This window comes from Diceros bicornis, chromosome 18 (assembly GCF_020826845.1).
Source record: "Diceros bicornis minor isolate mBicDic1 chromosome 18, mDicBic1.mat.cur, whole genome shotgun sequence".
Classification (NCBI taxonomy): domain Eukaryota; kingdom Metazoa; phylum Chordata; class Mammalia; order Perissodactyla; family Rhinocerotidae; genus Diceros; species Diceros bicornis.
The window spans coordinates 39,458,442-39,479,209 of NC_080757.1; the positions used below are offsets into that span (position 1 = coordinate 39,458,442).

A 20,768-nucleotide genomic window follows, 5' to 3' on the forward strand; every position below is an offset into this window, starting at 1 on the left:
CCAGGAACCTCAGACTGTGACTTTCGTAGATGTAATTAGTTAAGATGACGTCACACTGGATTAGGGTGGGCCCTTAATCCAATGACTGGTGTCCTTATAAGGAGAGGAGAAGATATACGGAGATACACACAGGAAAAACAGCCATGTGACAACAGAGGTAGAGATTGGAGCGATGCAGTTTACAAGCTAAGGAACACCAAGGATTGCTTCTGGAGCCCCCGGAAGGTAGAAGGAGGCAAGGAAGGATTCTTTCCTAGAGGCTTTAGAGGGAGCATGGTCGCGCTGACACCTTTATTTGGGACTTCTAGCCCCTAGAACTGTGAGAGAATAAATTTCTGTTGTTTTAAGCCATGCAGTTTGTGGTAATGTGTTATAGAAGCCCTAGGAAACTAATACAAAGGGTAAATGTGCAACTTAAGCAGGGTAAAAGCTGATGCTGATGGATATTGAGGTATATTGTGTACTTTTTACTCCATAACAGCTCCAGAACAAACTGCTAGTATAAGTACAAAGAGACAGGGGTTGTTAGGGGGCTGCTGAAAAATGGAGGCCAGTAGAGTGTTAAATGCAGAGAGTTGGTAGCCAAATGTATATTCACTCATTATTCAAAGAGGAAAAGTAATGCCACCAGCATATGCATGTAGAATCACAACCTCAGAACACACGTGCTTATAACAGAATCTTCCCTTCCATATTCCAAGTGGGAAATGGCAAAGACGGGGATCCAACTTCAGAGGAAGAAGAAGAACTGAAAGAAAAAGCTGTGAGGTTCTACCTCAGTCATCCTCCCCTAACTCCATTTCTTTTTCACAGAGCCTTGCTGGGATGATATTCCACCATCCCGTGTCTCATCTTTACCTAGTTATATTCCTGCGTGCACTACCATTAAACACATCTTACAGCCCTGATCTCCAGAGGCTTTTACTTCATTGTGCTCCTCTGTGAACATAGGCCAGATACAAGCAATAGGGATATTCTTTCTCATGATATGTTATAAATATGGCTTTAGCTTCTGCTTTTGACATTTCGGTACCTCAATGACATTTTAGATCCAAAAGGAAGGTCCCAATATCCTTTATTTTTTTATTATTATTATTTTTTTAAGATTTTATTTATTTATTTTTCCCCCCAAAGCCCCAGTAGATAGTTGTATGTCACAGCTGCACATCCTTCTAGTTGCTGTATGTGGGACGCGGCCTCAGCATAGCCGGAGACGCGGTGTGTCGATGCGCGCCCGGGATCCGAACCCGGGCTGCCAGCAGCGGAGCGCGAGCACTTAACCGCTAAGCCACGGGGCCGGCCCCCAATATCCTTTAGATTCAGTGAAGTACCTATGATAGTCTCAACACTCACCCAATGCTGAACAAAAATAAAGACCTGGCAATCCCTGGGTTATTTCCTACTGCTCAAGATCAGTCTGACAGCAGTTGTAGTTGGTCACCACTAAGAAGAAGAGAATTAATAATTGCTCACAGGAGTCAATGACCAGGCTGGAAAAAGAATTCTGAACCTCTTCATCTCTTGTGCTTTTCAATCCAGATGGATTATATCACTTCATAGGCAGGTATTTTTAGAAAGATGTAAATGTGGGCTACTAGGGCTCTTTTTTCCAAAAAGTTTGTAATGTAATGGGTGAAAGTTTGTCACGCACGAACAATTCCAGATAGGGTATAATTAGGTGCTTAAACAAGTACTAATCGAACACACTCCAAAAACTCAGCTCTAAGACTACACTTGGGGGAGCTGGGATAGTGCAAGAAGGCCACATGGAGGAAATAAACTTGAGTTGATGTAAATATCTCCAGTGAATTAGTCTATTAGATATAAATTTTCAGGAATAAAGGAGGAAGCAACTAAGTGGTAACATAACATTTAATCCACATATGGTTTTATTCATGACCAATTAATTTATGTATATGGTAGCGGTACAGAGCTATACACACTACATGTGTGTGTGATAAACAGAGCTGTTAGTCATATATATTTTTCTAACTTAAAAAATAAGAGTGTTAGGGGCCGGCCCGGTGGCGCAAGCGGTTAAGTGCGCGCGCTCCGCTGCGGCGGCCTGGGGTTCGCTGGTTCGGATCCCGGGCGCGCACCGACGCACTGCTTGGCAAGCCATGCTGTGGCGGCGTCCCATATAAAGTGGAGGAAGATGGGCACGGATGTTAGCCCAGGGCCGTCTTCCTCAGCAAAATAAGAGGAGGATTGGCGGATGTTAGCACAGGGCTGATCTCCTCACAAAAAAAAAAAAAAATAAGAGTGTTAGATTCCCCACTGATGCCCTTTTCAAATGTTTATATGAACACTGTTCCTTTGAAGGACCAAAAGCTTTCTTAACTCAGCAGGCAATAAATGTATCCACCAGGCCAGGAGTCAGCAAATATGGCCTGCAGGCCAAATCTGACCCACTGCCTGTTTTTGTAAACAAAGTTACTGGTACACTGCCCCACGCATTCATTTATGTATCTTCTATGGCTGCTTTTCATTACAACAGCAGAGTTGAGAAGTTGCAACAGAGATCTTACGGCTACCAAGCCTAAAATACTATCCGGCTCTTTACAGAAAAAAAAATTGCCAGCTCCTGCAGTAGGCTCCTAGGAATATATTGTAAAAAAAATGATCAAAATATCTGTGGGGTGGAAAATAAGTGAATTTATGTTAAAGTTAATACCTTTTAAAAGTTTTTTCTAAATATTTCATTTTGTTTCTCAAACAACAATTCTCCACAAGAGAAAAATAATGTAGTGTTTCTAATTTTCTGTAAAACTATTTTCTAAGAACTAGATACTTAGAAAGATGCATACGACATTTCACTTTTTAACATATAAATTAAACATGACTACAATTATTCTGAATTTAAAACATTCCAAGACAGTTCTTAGTTTCCAAAACTTTTTAGAGGATGTTTTAAAAAAATGCTTCCATTAAGCTTAAATAGAATAGGATCCTCTAAAGCATACTTTAAAGTTATTTATAATCATTTTTACGTTATAGCTAAATTTCCCTAACTATCTTTAAAAGTATAATCCTAACTCTAGTCCTAGTGTTTCCCTGTGCTGCATACAGCAGAAGTACCTTTTTATGCAATAGGTATATCTTCTATCAGGCAATGCTACTTTTCAATTCTATTCTTTTATAACTCAGCATGTATAATGTGTATATACTGATCATATTATATCTTTTTAAAGAGCAGGGGCCTGGTAACAACCTTTTCCAAAGGTATATGACTCAGATTAAGTACCAACATTAACAGTACAATAATCAGTTTGGAGCTTAATCATGAAATAATGGAGTAATCTTTCAACACTAAAGTTAGCCTATTCATTTCTAAATCAGGCTTGGAGGAAGGAACCCTGTTTCTTCTCTCTTCCCCAAATTATTTGGAATGATTGATTATATCTTCTAAGAAATCAAGAACTGAATGACACTCCCAGACTCCTAACAACTGAGAAAAATACACAGATATCTCATTAATCTACCGACATGTAGTTGGAAGTAAGGTGACAGAAATGGCATAGGCAGCTACAGCTAAGATAACTCAAACGGAGTGGACCACAGAGACTGACCCTCTTTTCTCCTTGGAAGCACCTCTGGAGCAGGGTCAAAACGCAGAGGCCTGCAATCTATTGTATGGATTCTAGGATAAGTGCTGCACCACACGGGTTTTTACAATATTTGTTTTAAATTCCTATTGTTGAGTAGAAATTATTTGGTTTCTTGTTTACGTTTGAGTATTTAATCTGTTTTTTCCCCCAATTACCTGAAAACATAAAACTCATAGGCTACTTTTGAACCCTGAGCAAATTCTAACATAAATTCCCAGACCAAAAGTTGTATAGGAGTCATCATTTCAAACACAAACTTAATGTCATTACCTACCAGAACTCAGAAACCCTAACTCAGAAAAACACAAGCCAAAGACACAGATATCATTTGCCTCATTCTGACTGTGACTCCATGGATGTCACCTTCTAGAAGTTGCATGAAGCTGGTAGAACACCATAAGCCTTTCCTCAGCACAAATGACCACATCCTGTGCCAGGCAGCATTTTTCAGTCTCTGTGGTTAAGAACTAGTACAAATTAATGTATAGCTAGGCAGAGCTGGAATGTTAGTTGAAGCTGTGATTTGAATCTCTGAAGTTTTAGACATAGAACTCTATTTCTTGGTCCTTTAAGAATCTAAGACAAAAGAAAAAGATCTCGAGAAACAATTTTTTTCTTTTTCTTTTCTTCCTTTAAGAAACACATATACATACACATATAATTAACCTAAGGCATTCATTTAGTCACTTACTTAACAAATATTTAAGGCACACCTACTATGGGCCAAGTATTATTCCAGGTGTTGCAAATACCTAGCAGTGAAAAAGACAGCTCAAGATCCTGGCTCATGAAGGGTGGAGGAAGAGAGACAATAAACAAATAAAACTCCCAAATGATCCGTGGTAAGTACCATGCAGAGAATTAAAATAGGGTACTGTGTCAAAATAGCGACTGGGTTGTCAGAGAAAGTCTCTCTGAAGAAACGACATCTAAGATGAGATCTGAGTGACATGCATAAAGCAATAGTGATCAGATTTATCAACATAAATATTAGCATAAAACGTGTGTAATGTTAATATAAATATAGTACTCAAAATTCACAAAAAAGCCTAAAAGTATTCCATAATGCTAATACAGACGATCTTTGAGTAACAGAATAGAGTTGGATTTTTTTTTTTTTTTATCTTTCTACTTCTATGAACTTTCCAAACTAGGATAAAATATAAAAACATATTTGGTCTTTGTTGCCAATTCCTTACAAAGAGTTCCTAAAACCCTTGGAATTTGCTGAGTGATAGGAATGTCTTTTGTTATTCATAACAAATCCTTTCAATCACACCTGAGTTTATGCTACGGAGGTGACTGAGAGTGGGGCCCCTTGATAGCCTCAGTATGGGCTGGTCACCAGAAAGACCAAGCGATTAGAGGGTTGGAACTTTCAGCCCCATCTACCAACCTCCAGGAAGGGGAGTGGGGACTGCAGATTGAGCTCTATAAAAACTCCTGAACAATGAGATTCAGAGGGCTTCTGGTGAACACATGGATGTGTTGGAAGGGTAGTGTGCCCAGAGAAGGCATGGAAACTCCATGTCCTCCCACCTTATACCTTGTCCTATGCATCTCTTCCATTTGGCTTTCCCTGAGTATTATCTTTTATAATAAACCGGCAATAGTAAGTAAAGCGCTTTCCTAAGTTCTGTGAATCATACTAGCAAATTATCAAACCTGAGGGGGGCGGGGGTTGTGGGAAACTCCTAAGTAGCCAAGCTGCGCCAAAGTGCTGATAACCTGAAGACCTGGTATTTTCAACTGTGTCTGAAGTAAGGTCAGTCTTGTGGGACTGAGCCCTTAACCAGTGGGTTCTGCGCTAACTCCAGGAGTTAGTATTAGAATTGAGTTGGTGGTGAGGTGATATGTGGAGAATTGGTTGTTGGTGTTGGAAAACACCCCAGAATTGGTGTCAGGAGTGGGATTTGCTAGAACAGTCCTGGCTCATGGAAACATGTGGTTTGGAATGAGAAAGGAAGAAAGAGCAGGGAATAAGGAACCTCTGATTCCTGACCACATGGTCACCCATGTTATGGAGCAGCAGCTGTCTGTGATCAGTTACCAAAGGTAAAAAGTCAGAGATGGATCCAATTCCTGGGGAGCTGGTTCACTGGATGTATAAGGAAATGCAAACTAATAAGAAAAAAGTGAAATGTACAGTCCCTTGGTTACTGTTATCTGTAATAGCTAAAATGAAATGAAAAGAGAATTCTGCACCAGACCTTGATGATGGAGTAGTTGCAGATTTCGGTTGGCGTGAGCTTCAGATATGAGGATCAAAGCTTCCCCTGCAGGGAAAAATTATGCTGGAACAACAGAGGGTACCTCTAAGACCTCTGGTCACCAAGAACGTAGCTCATGTTGAGGGGAGGGCAAAACCATGAAACCAGGTGGGATAGTGTGAAGGAGCTGTCTTATTTTGTGAATCAGTATCATCAGCTTCCTGAAGAACCTTTACTAATATGGATCATGAAAGTGACTAATTTAGGGGCAGTGTCTTTGGTTTTGAATGCTACAGAGAGCAAGAGCATATTTGGGTTGATACAGGACCCACAGCTCACCATGGAACAATCACAGATGGTTTATACACGATCCAGACTTACAGCAGGTTTTTCCATAGTGAAGAACCAGCCTGATGGACTGGATAAAAATCACTATAAGGTCTGTTTACCCTGAGGAAGAGGACTGTCCACTCCCTCTATAAAGGCCAAGTGGAACACCCCAGATGAAGCAGCTGATATGCTTCGTAGGTAAGCCATATGGGACAGGCTTTATAATAACCAAGTTATTTACCCACTGAATATGCCTGTTATCCAGATCATGGTAAATGCTATGGTTTAAGGGGGTGTTCTAAGAATGTACATGTTGGATATGGTATGGTAAAGTCAGTGCAGCCACAGGAGGAGATGAGAATGGGCCTTGGAAAGAAGTAGTTTATTATACTTAGAAGGCCCACAGAGGGGGTCACCAAATGCCACACAGGACCACAGGGGAAAGCACCAGCGTCAGTCAGTAGGCAGAAAAGAAGAGTGAAAGAAGGCCAGAGCCTTTATTGAGTTTCCGGGAAAAGTCAAGGCAGGAAGCATAAACAGTTTAAGATTGGCTGGTTCGAATAATTCCAGCAGGCTTTGGGACATAAGAGTGGTCTCTAGTTGTTTGGTACTTGGCACTGGGTGATTTCAAGCACGGGAAATATTAGTTTACTGTATGAGAGTTAGATAACGAGATGGTTAGGGAGTGTAGACTCTGGATTGGTTGATTTGTATACGAAAAGCATCCTCCTGGCCAAGCCCTTTGCTGTCTCTAAGAACTGACTGTCCCTGTGAGGGGCAGTCTTTCCTTGGGTCTGTAAGGCCCCCAAACGTCAAAGCATTAAAAATACAGAAAATAGTTAATATAATTGGCCCTGTGATGAATGGATGCCAAAGAGACAAATACGAATCTAAGGAAACATAGTCAGAACAGGGGGCCCCTTTTGCATGGGCATCCCATGCAGCAACCTTAGTGCTGCAAAATCAAGCAACAGTCCAAGAAGCCTTATTGAATCTGCTGTCTCAGCTTCTCCTCTTGGGTCTTCAGATGCTAATAAAAACATTAGGTTAATTAACAAGAAAATGAAGAGAGGCAGAAGGGGGACTCAAGGGACTTAGCAAGGTAGCAAATTGTAAATGGTCATTAAGAAATAAGATGAGGGCCGGCCAGTGGCATAGGGGTTAAGTGCGGGCTCTCCGCTTCAGCAGCCCAGGGTTCACAGGTTTGGATCCCGGGCGCGCACCAACGCACCGCTTGTCAAGCCATGCTGTGGGAGTCTCATATAAAGTAGAGGAAGATGGGCACGGATGTTAGCCCAGGACCAATCTTCCTCAGCAAAAAGAAGAGGATTGACATTGGATGTTAGCTCAGGGCTGATCTTCCTCACAAAAAAAAAAAAAAGAAATAAGACGAATAGGGCCAGCCCCGGTGGCCTAGTGGTTAAGTTCAGTGTGCCCCACTTTGGTGGCCTGGGTTCGGTTCCTGGGTGTGGACGTACACCACTCATCTGTTAGTGGCCACGCTGTGGTGGCAGCTCACATACAAAAAAAAAAAGAGGAAGACTGGCAGCAGATGTTAGCTCAGTGTGAATCTTTGTTAGGAATAAAAAAGAAAGAAAGGAAAAGAAATAAGATGAATAAAGGAAACACCGATAGGGCCAAAACAAAGAAAAAGAAAGGGGAGATTCAAGGGATTTGTCTCAGCAGGGTGAAAATCTTTACATGGTTATCAAGAAATGAGATAGGGGCCGGCCCAGTGATGTAGTGGTTAAGTGAACAGGCTCCGCTTCAGTGGCCCGGGGTTCGTAAGTTCGGATCCCGAGTGCACAGCGACGCACCACTTGTCAAGCCATGCTGTGGCGGCATCCCATATAAAGTAGAGGAAGATGGGCACAGATGTTAGCCCAGGGCCAATCTTCCTCAGCAAAAGGAGGAGGACTGGCATCGGATGTTAGCTTAGGGCTGATCTTCCTCACAAAAAAAAAGAAATGAGATAAATAAAATGGACATTGATGGGGTTGAAACAAAGGTCTTAATACAGCACTATGGAAGGTTGAGTGGACCAAAGTGACCCTCTGCTGATTCTCCTACATTAACAGGCCCCAAACAAGTCCACTCTATTCACCCCAGTGTAGAAGAATTTAAAAAGCCAAAAGGCAAAGATTATAATCTGAAATCGCCTAGGACAATAGGCAGATTAATCTTTGTCATGACAAAATGGCCACAGTCCCTTGGCTCAACTTGTCACTAATGACCCAAAGCCTTTTGCACATGAAAGGGTAAAATGGTCAGGGGGTGGAGAAGAAAAGTTTTTGGGACTCACTGGCATGGGTGCCTCATGCACTATGGTACCAAAACTTGATAGTGAAGCCCTAAAGGGGGCTTCAATTAGATTGAGAGAGTATAGAAAGGTAGGAGTTGATAGGATTATGGTGGAAGTTTGGATGAAAATTGGAATGTTTAAACCGACTTTATGTGAAGAAGTTACATCTCCTTTACATGAATATTTTATGGGAATGGATATTATGTCTGACTGGGGAACAGTTCTCCTACCTAGTTCTATAAAACCAAAACCTGTTGAATGGAGGTTACAGTTAGGAATGTAAGGGTTGATAGATTAAGGTGAAAGTTTGGAGGAAAACTGGTATGTTTGAAGTGGTTGAGTTTCTTTAACCTGAATGTATTATAGGCATGGACATTGTGTCTGACTGGGAAACTGTTTCTGTAAAACAGAAAGTATGTAAATCAGTCCTTCAAACAATATTAATTGGACACGGGAATGGATAATGGGAATGGATAAGATTGCCCAAGTCCACACAGTGTAGAAGAGAAGCTGGAGTGCTGGTACAGACAAATTCTGTGCAATAGCTCTATATAGACTCGGGCTTATGGCAAGCCTGTGAGTGCTTCCCAGCGATGACTACTGCGACTACGGAATAGAGAATTTCCATTTGAGGGGCAATTAATAGTCTGCTATCTGACATTAATTGGAACTGCTCCTATGATTGCAGGACAAAAAACAATCTTACTATCTGAAATACTCATGATGTTTTAGGTGGTGTCGGAGAAATGCTCTAATGGGGAGGGCAATGCCAGAAGACTTCCATAATAAAATGGAAATAGTTTATAGAGGATTATGCTACCTGGGGAATGCAAGCAGGAGATGCAAGCAGGGAGGCCTCTTTTCTCCAACTTTGGAAGGACTTTGAAAGGACTGACTTTGGAACTATGTGAGGAGCTGCCAGATTCTATCATTACTTGGACAGCGTCCTATAAACAGCTCTTGACAAACCAACAAAGATGTGCTTGGGTTATGGATGGCAGTTCCAAGATAAGTGGACAATATCCTGTTTGGAAGACCACCTTGACTGAAGAAGGGAAAAACAAATCAGCTTGGTAGGATGAATTACATGTTGTTTTCCTAGCAGTGATGGAAGAATTGAACAATGATAAAAGCCTCTATGTTTCAGTTTTTACCTGACTCATGGGCGATGCATGTAGGCAGAAAGGCAATGGAAACCTGATCTATTAAGCAGATGCCCACATGGGGCAAGGCCCTATGGAAATCACTATGGGAATTTGAGGGGTGCATTAAAGTAGGACATGTTGATGCCCAGGTTTGGAAGGTGATTGGAACCAACGAGTGGATATCACAGTGTGCTTGCTTGAGGGGGCTATGTGGGTCCACGAAATGAGTAGACATTTGGGGACCACAGCAATGCAAAAGGCTGAATCTGGACATATTCCTCTTGCACCCTCTGAGGCTCAAAGTGCCAACAAGAACTGTTCTGTCTGTCAGCAAGAGAGACAGAAGCTGCAGATGGCTACAGGGAAGATTCATCAGGGGAAGGCTCCGCACATAGCCGGCAAGTGGATTACACTGAACCAGTGCCAGTAGCTCCAGGGGGGCTACAAATGGGTTTTGACAGGATAGACATTGACTCTGGACTAGGCTTTGCTTACCTGATAGTAGATGCAAATGGTCAGAGTACTATTAAAAAAACTAGAACAGAAGATATTGCACTAATTTGGACCACCAAGTCACATTTCTTGAGACCAAGGAACATACTTTACAGCCCAAAATGTCAAACAATGGGCAGAGAGACAACCTCCTCAGAATAACAGTTTCATAGAGAATTGGAACAAGCAACTGAAACACTGGTTAAGACGGGGGAGAGGGGCCGGCCCCGTGGCATAGCAGTTAAATGTGCGTGCTCTGCTGCTGGCAGCCCGGGTTTGAGATCCTGGGCGTGCACCGATGCATCGCTTGTCAAGTCATGCTGTGGTGGCGTCCCATACAAAGTGGAGGAAGATGGGCACAGATGTTAGCCCAGGGCCAGTCTTCCTCAGCAAAAAAAAAGAGGAGGGTTGGTATGGATGTTAGCTCAGGGCTGATCTTCCTCACACACACAAAAAATAATTGAATAAATAAAATAAAATACAACCCATTAAAAAAAAAAAAAAGATGGGGAGATGTGAGCAAGAAGGGTTGGTTTACACGTCTTCAAGAATGTATTCTCAAGGGCCAGCCCCGTGGCTTAGTGGTTAAGTGCGTGCACTCCGCTGCTGGCGGCCCGGGTTTGGATCCCGGGCGCGCACCAACGCACTGCTTCTCCGGCCATGCTGAGGCCGCGTCCCACATACAGCAACTAGAAGGATGTGCAGCTATGACATGCAACTATCTACTGGGGCTTTGGGAGGAAAATTTAAAAAAAAAAAAATCTTTAGGAGAATGTATTCTCACACTCAACATGAGAGAGGCTGAGGGAATATCCCCACTAAATAGATTCCTCTGTTTTTCTGGTAGATCTGGGGAAGAGGGAATGGGGAAGGATGCTAGTATGACTGTGCAATTTTTCCCAAGGGGAGAGGACACTGGTATGATGACTATACTTTTTTCTCTTCCTCACATCACCTCAACTTTCTCTTTTCTACCTGATGCAGTGGTCGCAGGACCAGGACTACCACTACAAGTGCCGGAAACAGGGATGATTCCTAAGCAAGACACTGTAACTGTAGTTTTAAACCTTTATGTCAGAATTCCTAAAGGCTTGATAGGGCAGGTTGTGCATTCACTCCATTTGGCAAACCTGAGGTTAACAGTGACTGCAGCTATGTTCCCTAGTGGTAAAAACAGCCCACTAGTTCTGTACCTAAGTAACTCTACCCTATATGAATAGGAATAGACTGAGGGGGAGGCACTTGCTAGACTAGTATTACCACCTGCAATCTAGACCAGCACAGTGGCTAAACCTAATGTTCCTTCCAAAGGTGGAAAAGTTCAGGTATAAGTAAGTGGAGAAAAGGAGGAATGTAGCTGAGGGTAAAGGAATGAATCAACAGGTTATGTAATGAAGGAAGTCCACCATTATATTAAAATCTCAAGAGAGGCTCAGAGCAAGAGAATAATATTGTCTCTTAGCTCAATTATACCAGATGTCTAAAAAGGTAAAGGCATATATTGCTGAGACCACTTCTGCTTTTGAAACCTGACAAGATCAAATGGAAGCCTATAAACCTGAGTGGCCCTACCCTGTGAGACATTTTCATATGATATGATAATGGACTGGACTAATTATTAATGACTGAATGTGACTCTAGTAATGTGCCAGTATCTCTTGACTTTTATGATCCTTTTGCTATAAGAGATCTGTGGTCAAAGACCAGGGGGTAGCCTGTGGTATAATACAAAAATATATTTGGTTTTTATCCCAGATTTCTGGCACAGAGTTCCTAAAACCCTTGGAATTTGCTGAGTGATAGGAGTGTCTTTTGTTATTCATAACAAACCCTTTTCAATCACACCTGAGTTTATGCTACTGAGATGATTTAGGGTGGGGCCCCTCAATAGCCTCAGTATGGGCTGGTCATCAGAAAGGCCAAGTAATTAAAGGGTTGGAACTTTCAGCCCCATCTATCAACCTCCAGGAAGCGGAGTAGGGACTGCAGATTGAGCTCTACAAAAACTCCTGAACAATGAGATTCAGAGGGCTTCTGGTGAACGCATGGATGTGCTGGAAGGGTAGTGTGCCCAGAGAAGGCATGGAAACTCCATGTCCTCCCACCTCATACCTTGTCCTATGCATCTCTTCTATTTGGCTTTCCCTGAGTATTATCCTTAATAATAAACTGGCAATAGAAGGTAAAGTGCTTTCCTAAGTTCTGTGAATCATGCTAGCAAATTATCAAACCTGAGGGGCATTTGTGAGAAACCCCTAAGTAGCCAAGCTACGCTGAAATGCAGGTAACCTGGAGACCTAGTACTTTCAACTGGTGTCTGAAGTGAGGGTAGTCTTGTGAGACTGAGCCATTAACCTGCGGGTTCTGCTCTAACTCCAGGAGTTAGCATGAGAATTAAACTGAATTGCTGGATGCCCAGATGGTATCTGGAGAATTGGAAAATTGGTTATTGGTGTTAGAAAACACCCCAGACAAACTTTCTATAATGAACATGTATTACTTTTATAATGAAAAGAATAAAATACATGTTATTTTTAAAATGAAGTTAGTATAACTTGAACACTGAATAAGCACCTTAAATTCTCAAAATTTGCTGATAACCTATAGGAAATTATTAAATGTAAAATTTTTTTAAAATAATTTTATTTATTTATTTTTTTCCCCCCAAAGCCCCAGTAGATAGTTGTATGTCATAGCTGCACATCCTTCTAGTTGCTGTGTGTGGGATGCGGCCGGAGAAGCGGTGCGTAGGTGCGTGCCTGGGATCCGAACCCGGGCTGCCAGCAGCACAGCGCGTGCACTTAACCGCTAAGCCACGGGGCAGGCCCATAAATGCAAATATTTGTAAAATGAGCAAAATTGAATTACTCCCAACTTAACCCACAAATGCAAGTTTTCCTTGAAGAGTTCCTGATTTCTTCTTCATATTAAACCTCGACCACATCTATAACCATTAGTTTTTAGTCGGTACACTATGGCTCACCTCCTATATCTTCATCTTCATTTCCTGGGCCTTCTGCACTGTCCACATTTTCTGTTTCATGAGGTTTGGTTAAATCGTAGTCATTCAAAATCACTGGACCTTCTAGGAGATAAAAAGAATTTTAACTATGCAGTCAACTTTAAAGAGTTTTTATAAATATGTATTAAGTAGACTCCCATTTCAGCTTCACACAATCGCTTAGTGATAGACAGTATCTCTTTCACATATACCCCAAGTGGGATATATGTGAAAACTCTTGCAGTTTAGAAATATATGTCCAGGGTTCATGTACCTTTCCATTAGACATGATTTTCTTGAATATTTCTTTCATCTGAGTTAAAATGTACTCAAGTTCCTTCTGGACAGAAGTTCTCTCTCCTTCGGTATGCCTCAATATTCAGTAGGATGCTATCGCTATTGATGACCAAGAAGTATCAATACGTGGTGATGAGAAATAGTGAGCCTGAAAATACTGGCATAATCCAATTTGGGAAAATGCTCTCCAGAGAGGTAGCCTGTAAGCTTCTGTATACCAAATCCTACTTTCCCTGTCTGTTCACATTATAAATGTGATTCTGTGGAAAACATCTTGGCCTCCAAGTTCCTTTATTTCTTCAAACATTTACTAAATGCTGACAAGGCTATAGGTAAGATGAATAAGTCATAATTCCTATCCTCAAGGAGCTTATACTTTGAAGATGTAGATAAGACAAGCCCACAACTCTAATGCAAGATTCAGACAAGAGATAACACAAGCCTATAATGTTGAGAGATTATATATCTATAAGGTAAGAAATTAAGGGAAATACAAAGTTTTATGGGGCCTCACTAGTGAAAGGGAACAGACATAATAAAAGCATGCTTAAATAAACAGCAAACATTAGAAATCAAGTTTAATGGAAATATAATTTTGTACAATAAAATATTGATAATATTAGAAGTAAGAAAAAAGACACAATGTAGCTGGAATTATTTCACATATAAGCAGGGTAGCTTAACAAAATGATGATAACAAAAGAAATGAACTAGGGGCCGGCGCCGTGGCTTAGCGGTTAAGTGCATGCGCTCCGCTACTGGCAGCCCGGGTTCGGATCCCGGGCATGCACCAATGCACCGCTTCTCTGGCCATGCTGAGGCCGCGTCCCACATACAGCAACTAGAAGGATGTGCAGCGATGACATACAACTATCTACTGGGGCTTTGGGGAAAAAAAAGGAGGAAGATTGGCAATAGATATTAGCTCAGAGCCAGCCTTCCTCAGCAAAAAAGAGGAGGATTAGCATGGAGGTTAGCTCAGGGCTGATCTTTCTCACAAAAAAAAAAAAAAAATTAACTGAAAAGTTACCCACTTTCTATCAAACTCCTTCCCAATATTCAATAAAATATTTACTGAGAACCTATTACATGCAACAAATAGTCAAAGACACTGGATCCTGCAGTGTGTAAGCTGGGCTGAAGCAGGAGACGTGACTGGAAACTCTGTAGCGGCATTCCTTTCAGCTGCAGCCATGACCAAACACATGTTGCAGGACTTTTACTGGAATGCAGGAGTAAAAGGGAAACATATTTCATAAAATCCATGACTTAGAAGCTCTGAAAATGTGCTCATCATGGACTCACGTTTTGATTTATAAATAGGTAAAGTTTCTAATTTCTGCATATTGTAACATATACTCTATGAACTCTAACACACTGTCCTAAACGCTGGTTCACTTTTCTCAAGCCTGAAATGACTAACATAAAGTGCACATCGAACAACTAATATGAGGTACAGTTTAAATGAAAATATAAGGTTATAGCTCACAGCAACATAAAAAGGCACAAGTGATAAATTTTGTAACACAGCACAAGCTTTGATTCAGACAAAGTGAGTTAATCAATGGAGAAAATATAGAAGTTATTTTTAGGAAATAAATTATTTTAAATGTTTACAGTTTATTCTGGAGCAGAGGTCAGCAAATTATGGCCCCAGGGTCAGATCTTTTTTTTTTTTTCTTGTGAGGAAGATCAGCCCTGAGCTAACATCCATGCCAATTCTCCTCTTTTTGCTGAGGAAGACTGGCACTGGGCTAACATCTCTGCCTATCTTCCTCCACTTCATATGGGACACCACCACAGCATGGCCTGACAAGGGGTGCATCAGTGTGCGCTAGGGATCCAAACCCTGGGCCGCCAGCAGTGGAGCGCGCACATTTAACCTCTACACCATGGGGCTGGCCCCCCAGGGTCAGATCTAACCATGGCCTGCTTTTGTATGGGCCCAGGGGGTGGGAATGGTTTTGACTGTTTTAAAGGGTTGTAAAAAATATAAAGAGGAGTATGCAACAGAGACCATATGTGGTCCGACAAGTCTAAAATATTTACTATCTGGCCCTTTACAAAAAAGTTTGCTAACCACTATTTTAGAGTGAAAAGCACAAGTCATTCAAATTTAAGCTACTGTATTATTCAACAAAAACTATCTTTATTCAAACCAATCAGTTGAAAAATTGTAAAAAGAAAAAACAACAGTGATTAACACTAGGTGGGGTGTGGTTTGGTCCTATGATGCCAAAGAACTTATATGATCTCAATGGATGAGTTATTTTTGTACCAGGAAGGGACAACCACATTTTTTTCCCCCAACATATTTCCATAGCATTTTTACTGCAATCAAATATTCCTCTTTCTTGGTAATTTCAGTTAAAGGTATATTTCCAGAGAGGAAAGACTTGATATTACCTGTGGGCACAGACTGCTCCTGAGTGCTTTTCAGTTCCAAATTTGGTTTTATATCTGAAAAGAAAAGGATTATAAATATTAGTGACTTAGAGCAAATTTTTTCAGATGTGAGCATTCTAAATTTAATAAGGATACCATTTTGGAAGTCTTAGCAGGAGATTTACTCTTCAAGAGCAGGACTATTCCTTCTCTACATCCTCCCTAAAAAAATGCCTCAAGGAGAATAAAAGGAATTATCTATGTAGCAACTGTAATTTAAAGAGATTAAGAGGAAAAAATTAGTACTTTGTATTTACCCACACACTTAATATTTTTTGTGATTTTCATCTTTTCACGAAGACCTGAGTTTCCATCTGGTATCATTTGTCTTCAGTCTCAAGAGCCTCCTTTAACATTTCTAGTAGTGCAACTGTGTGAGTGACAACTTTTCTTAGTTTTCATTTATTTGGAAATATCTTTATTTTGCCTTCAATTTTAAAGGATATTTTTACTTGATACTGAATTCTGGGTCGACAATTTGTTCCAGCACTTTAAAGATGGCATTCCACTATCTTCTAGCCTCTATTGTTTCTGATAAGAAATCAGTGATTTTTGTATTGTTTTTTTCCTATACACAATGTATTCTTTTTCTCCAAACGCTTTCAAAATTTTCTCTTTACCTTTGGTTTTCAGCAGTTTGACTCTGATATGCCTAGGTTTGATTTTATTTGAATTTATCCACTTGGGTTCACTGAACTTATCTGTAAAATTATGTTTTTCACCAAACTTGAGAAATTTTCAGCCATTATTTCTTCATATATTTTTTTTCTCCTCCATTCTCTTGGTCTTTTCCTTCTAGGATTTCAATTACATGTATGTTAGACTTTTTCATATTTTCTCACAGTTCCCTGAGGCTCTGTTCTTTTTTCCCCTAGTGTTTTTTTCTCTCCCTTATTCAGACTCAATACTTTCACTAATATATCTTGAAGTCCACTTACTCATTCTTCTGTCATCTTAATTTGATGTTAGGCCTGTCTAATGAGTTTTCTATTTCAGATGTTGTAATTTTTAGCTCTAGAATTTCCATTTTGTTCTTTTTTAATAGTTCTCTGCTGAGATTTCCTATTTGTTAATTCATTACAAGTATATTTTCCTTTACATCTTTGAGTATAATTATTATAGCTGTTTAAGATCCTTGTCTCCCAATTTCAACATCTATGTTATCTTGCAGTCAGTCACCATTGATTTCCTTTTCTCTTGAGTATGGGTCACATTTTCCTGCTTCTTCATATGACCTAATAATTTTGGATTGTACCCTGCATATTGTAAAGATGTGTTACAGAATTTCTGGATTCTGTTATATTCCTTTGAAGTGTATAGGAGTTTTTCTCTATTTATTTTACTTTTAAAGCATGTATTTAACTTGTCTGGACTCAAACTCAAGTTCTGTCTCACTTGTGGTAGGCAGCAGCTAGGGTAGCCAAATGTCCCAGTATGCCTAGGATTGAGGGTTTTCCCAGACCACAGAACTTTCACAGTCTCACAGAAACTGGGACAAGTTGGTCATGCTTGCAGAAGCATAAACCTCTATTCAGTTATTTTAGTCTCACATAGGCTGCTCAGAGTGTGACCAATGTATGTGTAGTTCAAGGATCAGCTAGAGATTTGGATCAGCCAGAGAATTTATACACAAAAAAGCCCTCTCAGCATTCTCCATTCCAAGATTTCTCCCCTTACTTCCCAGCTGCTGTAGTTGCTAGGTTTTTTTAAGCCAGTAAAACTGTGGACTTACTACCCAGGTTTTGGTCACCCTGAGTCTAAAACTAGGGCCTCCCCTTGGCAAAAAAAGCCATAAAAACAGGTTGGTTTTGGTCATTTTCCAGTGCTTTCAGAAAATAGATTTTTTTCACATTTTGTCCAGAACCTATAATTGTTAGCCATTGGAAGCCTGGTTCAATAGGAGGTACTCCTCCATTACTAGAAATTTAAACTCTCCTTTGTTCTTTATTTTAATGGTGATCATATACCCAAAACTGTTCAGGACAGTACTGACTTCAAATATTCTATACTATAATCCAGTTGTATTCCAAATTTTTTTTAAAATATAATCACTGTACTTATAGTCTATCCTAATTTTAAAAATTTAACACATCACCCATTAGATGTTAGCAGCAAAGCATAAAGTCAGGGAAAATACACATATTTTAAAAATAAGCAAAGGGGCAGCCTAGTATGGTGTGTCAAAACCCAAGATGGGTGAGAAGAATTTCCATGCAAGGAATGGGGGCAGTCCAGGGCAGGCTGCTGGAGACCAACCAGCATAAAGAGTATGCCTGTGTGAGGTGGGTAGTTTGAATCAGATGAGGAAGGATTCTACATGGAGGGCAGACAGCGCGGGAAGCTAGAGCCTGAGCACGGTAAGAAGGGCATTCAGGCAGGAGAACTGTGTGACTTGGAGTGCTGGAGTCTGAGAGGGATGAGGAAGGTATCCAAGCTAAGGGACAGCTTAGCATGAGGAGTCAGAGCCTGAGCATAGTGAAGAGGACATCTATGCATGGAGGTGGTCTGGTGTGGGGTTTCAGAGCCTAAACACGGTGAGCAAAGCACCCAAATGGGGACAGTGGGGGTGGCACCATGGAGCCCAAATGGAGTGAGGAGAGCTTCTATGCATGGGAGTAATCCAGTGCAAAGCGTCAGCACTTGAGTGGGGTGAAGAGGGCATCCATTAGGCGCAGCCTTGCATGAGCAGATCAGAGCCCAAGCAGTTGAGAAGTATCCACACAGAACAGTGGCCATGGTACTGGATGTCAGAACCCAAATGAGGCAATGAGAGCATCTGCACTGAGTAGGAGATGGCAGTGGCAAGGGATGACTGGTTATATAAAGGAGGATTGATGAAATAAGAAAAACATAATAAGGATAATGAAAGCCAGTTTTTTCTGTCACAGAAGGGAGTAACATATATGGAAATCTGTGGTACTGTATTGGAAATAGAAGTATTGGCATGAACGGGTGGCTTCTACTATACATAAATAGATATAAAATATAGGTGTAAATGTGTGTATGTATGATATACATACATAGTCTCTAGTCCTGTCACTGAGAGCACCCAGGAGCAGTGACACTACAACAGCTTCTAGCATCCAGACATTAACTTCTAAATATCATTCTCCACCTAAAAGAACCAGACTACTTGGAGAAATGGTTAATTCCAGGATTGGGGCAGGGAAAAGTATAACATGAGTGTGGAACATTTTGTTGTGCCAGAAAGCAAGGAAGTACTCACAGAATGAAGAAGATATGTTAAAAAGATATAGAAATCATCTTGAAGGGGTTTCCACTGGCCAAATCTGGGACAAGAAAGCATCAAAATAATAATAGTATTGGATTATAACCCATTGAAAAAAACAACTTCATGAGTCCATACTGACATTAATAAGTGAATAAATTGAAAGTCTGATGATGAACAGAATATTTATATAGTTTCAAAGTGCTTCTCCCCAAAATATTTATTATTACAAAGATGAAAAGACTAACCATACAGTGGAGAACCCGGTAGACACCACTGTAACTGAGCAAAGTGATCATCATCAAGTAACGGGACAAAGAAAAATTACATGCCATCTGATAATGTTATAAACTATTATGACCTTAATAAAATAAAATTTTTAAAAATTACATGCCACCTAATAATGAAAAGAACACAGCATCACTTCTGTGATATTCCTGCCAAACATACGTAACATGAACCTAACCATTAGAAAACACACAAACTCTAATTGAGGTGTAGTTTACAAAATAACTGGCTTATAACCATCAAAAGTGTCAAGGTCATGAAAGACTGAGGAACTGTTTCAGACTGAAGGAGAGGGAAGAGATGTGACAACTCAATACAATGTGAGATTCTGAGCTGAATCCTCTTGCTGTAAAGGACATGATAGAAACAGCTGGAGAAATCTGAACGGGGTCTGAGGATTAAATGTATCATTGTTAATTTCCTGATTTTGATAGTTGTTTTGTGGTTATGTAGGAGAAGGCAGAACATACACACTAAAGTATTCAAGGGTGATAGGGCATCATGTCAGCAACTTACTCTCAAAATTTCCGGAAAAAATAGTTTTGTACTGTATTGCAACTTTTCTGTTTAAGTTTGATGGTTTTTTTTAAAAAGTTAAAGAAAAAAAGCTAACTGTGAAACTTCTAACTGCACACTAAAGGGATTCTTAACAGGAAAAAAAAGAAAGAAAACTAACTCAAAGGTTTCACATGAGCAACCTTCATGTGAAAACATCTTTTAGTTACTATAGAGCAAAATGACTTTTGATTTGGTAACCTAAAGAAAAAAGGTCCTGGTCCCCTGAACCTTTTAAACCCTCTGACAATGACATTTAAATAGCTCTCGATATGTTTTCAAGTGGCCTTTGTGTGCTGTAAATAACACCAGAAGTAACTGAGTGCAGTTTCTAAGAGAAAAAGGAGATTCTGACTACCTTAGTATTCAGAACTTAAAGGAGACATTAAACCCATCTATAATCAGGCTACACGGATGTTTTTCTTAGGTACTAAAAATACTTAAAACACAAGGACAAATAGATTGAAGTACATTTTTCTCCCTGAATTTAAAGGTCTTTATAAAAACATGAAGCCCAGTAGTGGATAGACGGTGAAGGAGTTCCAAACTGAAGACCAGAAACCTTTTAAGTATTTCTAAGTGCAGCGAACACTTTTCAGTTTTTAACGGGCCATTTTGCAATTTCTTTACACGTCAGTCCAAAAAACCCTCAGAAAGTTTCCATTTGATGGGGTCTACTGGGGTCTTTTTAATGTGCTGACAGTCAATATACCTTTAAAATATTTTTCAAAAGAATGCTCTAGAAAGCTAAGAAGGAAGGGTCCCTATATTCCTTTAATAGAAATGGTTTCCTGTACTGATGTTTATACATATCTGGTGCAAATGACAGAAGAATTCCAAAGTGGGTTAATTTTGTTGAAATATAA

The 20,768-nt window shown here is 40.3% G+C and overlaps 1 protein-coding gene across 1 annotated transcript in view; it reads right to left on the minus strand.

The window, feature by feature from the left end:
- The window catches only part of IKZF3 (IKAROS family zinc finger 3), an 82,309-nt gene that overhangs the window by 44,978 nt on the left and 16,563 nt on the right, over nt 1-20,768 (minus strand). Inside the window, 2 exon segments of the mRNA XM_058560887.1 lie at nt 13,071-13,172; nt 15,792-15,845. Of these exon segments, the coding sequence (XP_058416870.1) occupies nt 13,071-13,172; nt 15,792-15,845 (156 nt within the window).